Here is a 3,551-nt window from a genome sequence, read left to right as displayed (position 1 = left end):
ACCGACAGTGGATTTATGCCTATGTAAGCATTTGTGTCATTTGTGCTTGTAGTGTGTTGTTTATAATAAAAATGATAACGTTTATCTATGTTCTAAGACACATTTGTTCCAAGGGGGGAAAGTCCGTTCCCCTGATTTCTAATAGACCGGATGATAGTGCAAGCAATAGGCCTTCTTGCTCTGTTGCTCTATTTTTGAACTAGCCGAATGAAGGGAAAAGTTTGTTGCTATGTTTTTGAACTGACCGGATGAAAGTGTTACCAATAATAATGCTACTTAATTAAACCCATCTTATTAGCAAAAGGAAACAATAGCAACTCGATCTAGATTAAAAAGACAAAACCGCCTCACATTGGGATTAAGATTGAAGATAAAAACTGCATCACAATTGGATCTACTTGGGATCTAGATCCAAGATGATAACAGATTGTTACTACTACTACTACTACTACTACTACTACTACTACTACTACTGCATCTTCTTCTTCTTCTTCTTCTTCTTCTTCTTCTTCTTCTTCTTCTTCTTCTTCTTCTTCTTCTTCTTCTAGTACCAGGTATCACTAATCGAGGTGCCGCTTCTTGGTCGATGGTGCATCTGGGGCCTTGATGCGGCTGCCCACCAATGAGGCCGTCCCTCCGTTGCCGCCTCCCATGAAAGATGGCGGACCTCCTTGGCCGCCGCCCGCGGATGAGACCTTCCCTCCATTGCTGCCGCCAGCGGACGATGGCGCTGCTCCATGGCCACCGGTCGAGGACCATGACGGAGGCCCATGGTCGCCGCTCAAAGAGGATGGTAGAGATCGACTGCCGCTGACTGATGAGGATGGTGGCGGTCCCTTCCTGCCTCCTCGAGCCCCGCGCTTGGGGATAGTGGTGCCCCGAAGAGTGGCAGTGCTTCCGCGCCCCTGACCATAGCCACCTCTGGCTGACTTGCGGATGGTGCGATGTCGGACAGGCACCTGATCGACAATTTCCATTTGTTCCACATACTTCGAATCATCAGAGGATGTGCCCGTCGTTGCTCTAGGAGACAACGAATTGCTCAGCTCCAGATCCATCAGCCCTGGAGCTTTCTCCTGTTCATCATAGGATGTGCCATATGCCGTCGCTCTAGGAGACGATGGCTCCATGGGGAGAGGAAGAGGTGCGCTACCAGACTAAGGTTTTTTTGGTGGTTGCAGGAATGAAGAAGCAGCTTACTCAACAAGGGAAGAGAACATGGTAATACCGTAATAATATAAACATGGATGACGTCGTCCCTCCGTTGCCTCGCAAAGAAATGTAAAATCATAAAGCGGTCCTCCAATCTCTCCATGAGTGCCACACCATCGCGCTATTTCCAATAAATTAATTTTATTTTGTGATAACATTTATTTATAGAAACTAATTGCTTCACACAATGCAAAGTTTCATTGGTTTTTGTTTCCAAGGCATACAAGCCATAGCATTTAAACAAGTGATAAATGTGCCGATGAATAGCTAAATATCATTGTTATATAGGAAATTCCAGTCTGGTAAATAATAGTTAAACAAGACAATCTGGTGTACACGAACAGACAGATGCAGTTGTTACTCAGGAAGACCCTTTTTGCAAAACATCAATACACTGGACCTTCGCCAACCACTTCCACTCCCTTATTATTTGTCTTTCTTGGAACTGCAACCTCTGCCTCGATGACATTTGTCAGCCGATTCCCTTGGAGACAGCTCCAGAGTTCCAGAATAAGATCATCCTATTTCGACATGACAAGTGCATTGTTGTACAAGAGCATACCATTTGTGGCTTGCCTAACCTGAAGGGAAATCACATTTGCTTCCTAGGAACTTATCAGCATGATGAAGAGGAGCAATACTGGATCTGCTAGCAGGGACTAAGAAATATGGTAGGCATTAACATTGATCCTGCAATCCGCATTATGCAGGTTCCTGGGAACTGGATTTGGTCGCGAGTAACAAGGATGTTGCCTAGCTATTAGTAGATTAGTGATCTTTCATTTTGTAACACCTGTAACATATTTGTATATATACTACCAATATCTATATTATTAGTGTTCCTCAATTATGCAGCATACCTAAATTCTGAATGGTAAATATGCTGGAATCAAATTGAAAGTAGATTAAACCAAAATGGCATAATCAGATGGCATATCATAGCCATTCATCACTACAAATTTCATAGCAGCAACAAGCAGCAAACATCACAATAGCAACAAGTTTCATAAGATGGCATGTTATAGCCATTCATCACTACAAAATTCATAGCAGCAACAAGCAACAAACATCAATAGCAGCAACAAGTTTCATAAGATGGCATGTTATAGCCATTCATCATAATTTGGTCTGATGAGTGACATTATGCCTTTAATCATCTCTAATGAGTTTCCTTCTATATTTGGCCTCCATCATCGATTTCTTAATCCTCTTCACCACATTGGTGGCCTAGTCCAGATGTCCCTTCACCTTCTGCAGCTCAGCGGCAGTCTCTTCAAGCTAGCCCTTGCGTATTCTCCCTTCCACTTTCTTTCATCATAATTGATGTAAGGGTTTTCCATTTTCTTTAGCAATGCACCATTTCTCATTTTCTTCCTCGTGTTCATCAGGAAATTAGTTGCCTCCCCAAAGTATCGCTTCATCAAGTGCAGCTCATAGGTTGTGTCATTGGCCTCCTTCTTAGCAATTCTCCATGCTTCTTCCAATGACCTTTCTTCCTCTTTAGCTTTTTTCTTCCTCTTCATCAGCTTCACCAGAACACCTTTAGTCCTGCATTCCATTAAGGATCAACCCACCTAAACGACACGGATTTCATCCCTTCATTCTGCAGACACCGATTACGTTCACACAATTCGCCATTTACAGCACTAACATCAAAAGTAGAAGCAAGGTTTATTAGAATTGAAACAAGTTATTGTTTACCTCGCAGCAGCATGCATACCAGCACCCATGGTTGTCAAATGTCCAATTATACCTCACATAGAAAGGCAACTCGTGCTTGCACATGTTTTCAGGATCCACAACGATACCATCACGATCAGGCGATGGCAAGCTGTAGTTATCAGTGACTTCAAGCACCTGTGGAAGCTAATAAAATACATGAACCTATCAAATTATAAACTACTCCCTCTGTTTCAAATTGTTGGTTGTTTTGGCTTTTCTAGATACATGACTTTTGCTATGCACCTATGGGAGCTAACCCTCTGAGAGAAGTGATTTTGTGGCTGAAAGTGATTCACTTTGATTTTCTAGCATAGACTCTTAAAATCAGGATGGAGAATCACTTCATAAACTATAGCCTATCAACTTCTAACACCAATCGGAATGCAAATCTAAGGGTATGATGAAATTGGAATCTAGTATCTTCCTTCTAGATCCCCAAATCTAGAAATCCCCTTCCCTAGGATGATAGGGGAAGTAGCAGTACAAAACAAGGGACAGACCTGACTAGAGCTCCTCCTCGTCCTCCCTTCACTGCTAGGCCCACTAGGATTCGCCATTCCCACCGTGGGTGGTTGCAGATCTGCGCATTGACGCTAGCTCTAGTCTTTGCCACAGCC

At 43.0% G+C, this 3,551-nt stretch overlaps 1 protein-coding gene across 1 annotated transcript; it reads right to left on the bottom strand.

Moving 5' to 3' along the window:
• Positions 1-560: 560 nt before the first annotated feature.
• On the bottom strand, positions 561-1,130 carry LOC111257941 (keratin, type II cytoskeletal 2 epidermal-like). Its single transcript, XM_022828488.1, has one exon. The coding sequence runs from the start codon at positions 1,128-1,130 to the stop codon at positions 561-563; it is 570 nt and encodes a 189-aa protein (XP_022684223.1).
• Between the last annotated feature and the right edge of the window lie 2,421 nt (positions 1,131-3,551).

Source organism: Setaria italica, chromosome VII, assembly GCF_000263155.2.
Source record: "Setaria italica strain Yugu1 chromosome VII, Setaria_italica_v2.0, whole genome shotgun sequence".
NCBI lineage: Eukaryota > Viridiplantae > Streptophyta > Magnoliopsida > Poales > Poaceae > Setaria > Setaria italica.
The sequence above is the reverse complement of the archived record's forward strand: the minus strand, read 5'-3'. Positions and strand labels throughout refer to the sequence as shown.

Bases quoted from the DNA above. Each gene is read 5' to 3' on its own strand.
- LOC111257941 (XM_022828488.1), bottom strand. From the start codon at position 1,130: ATGGAGCCATCGTCTCCTAGAGCGACGGCATATGGCACATCCTATGAT.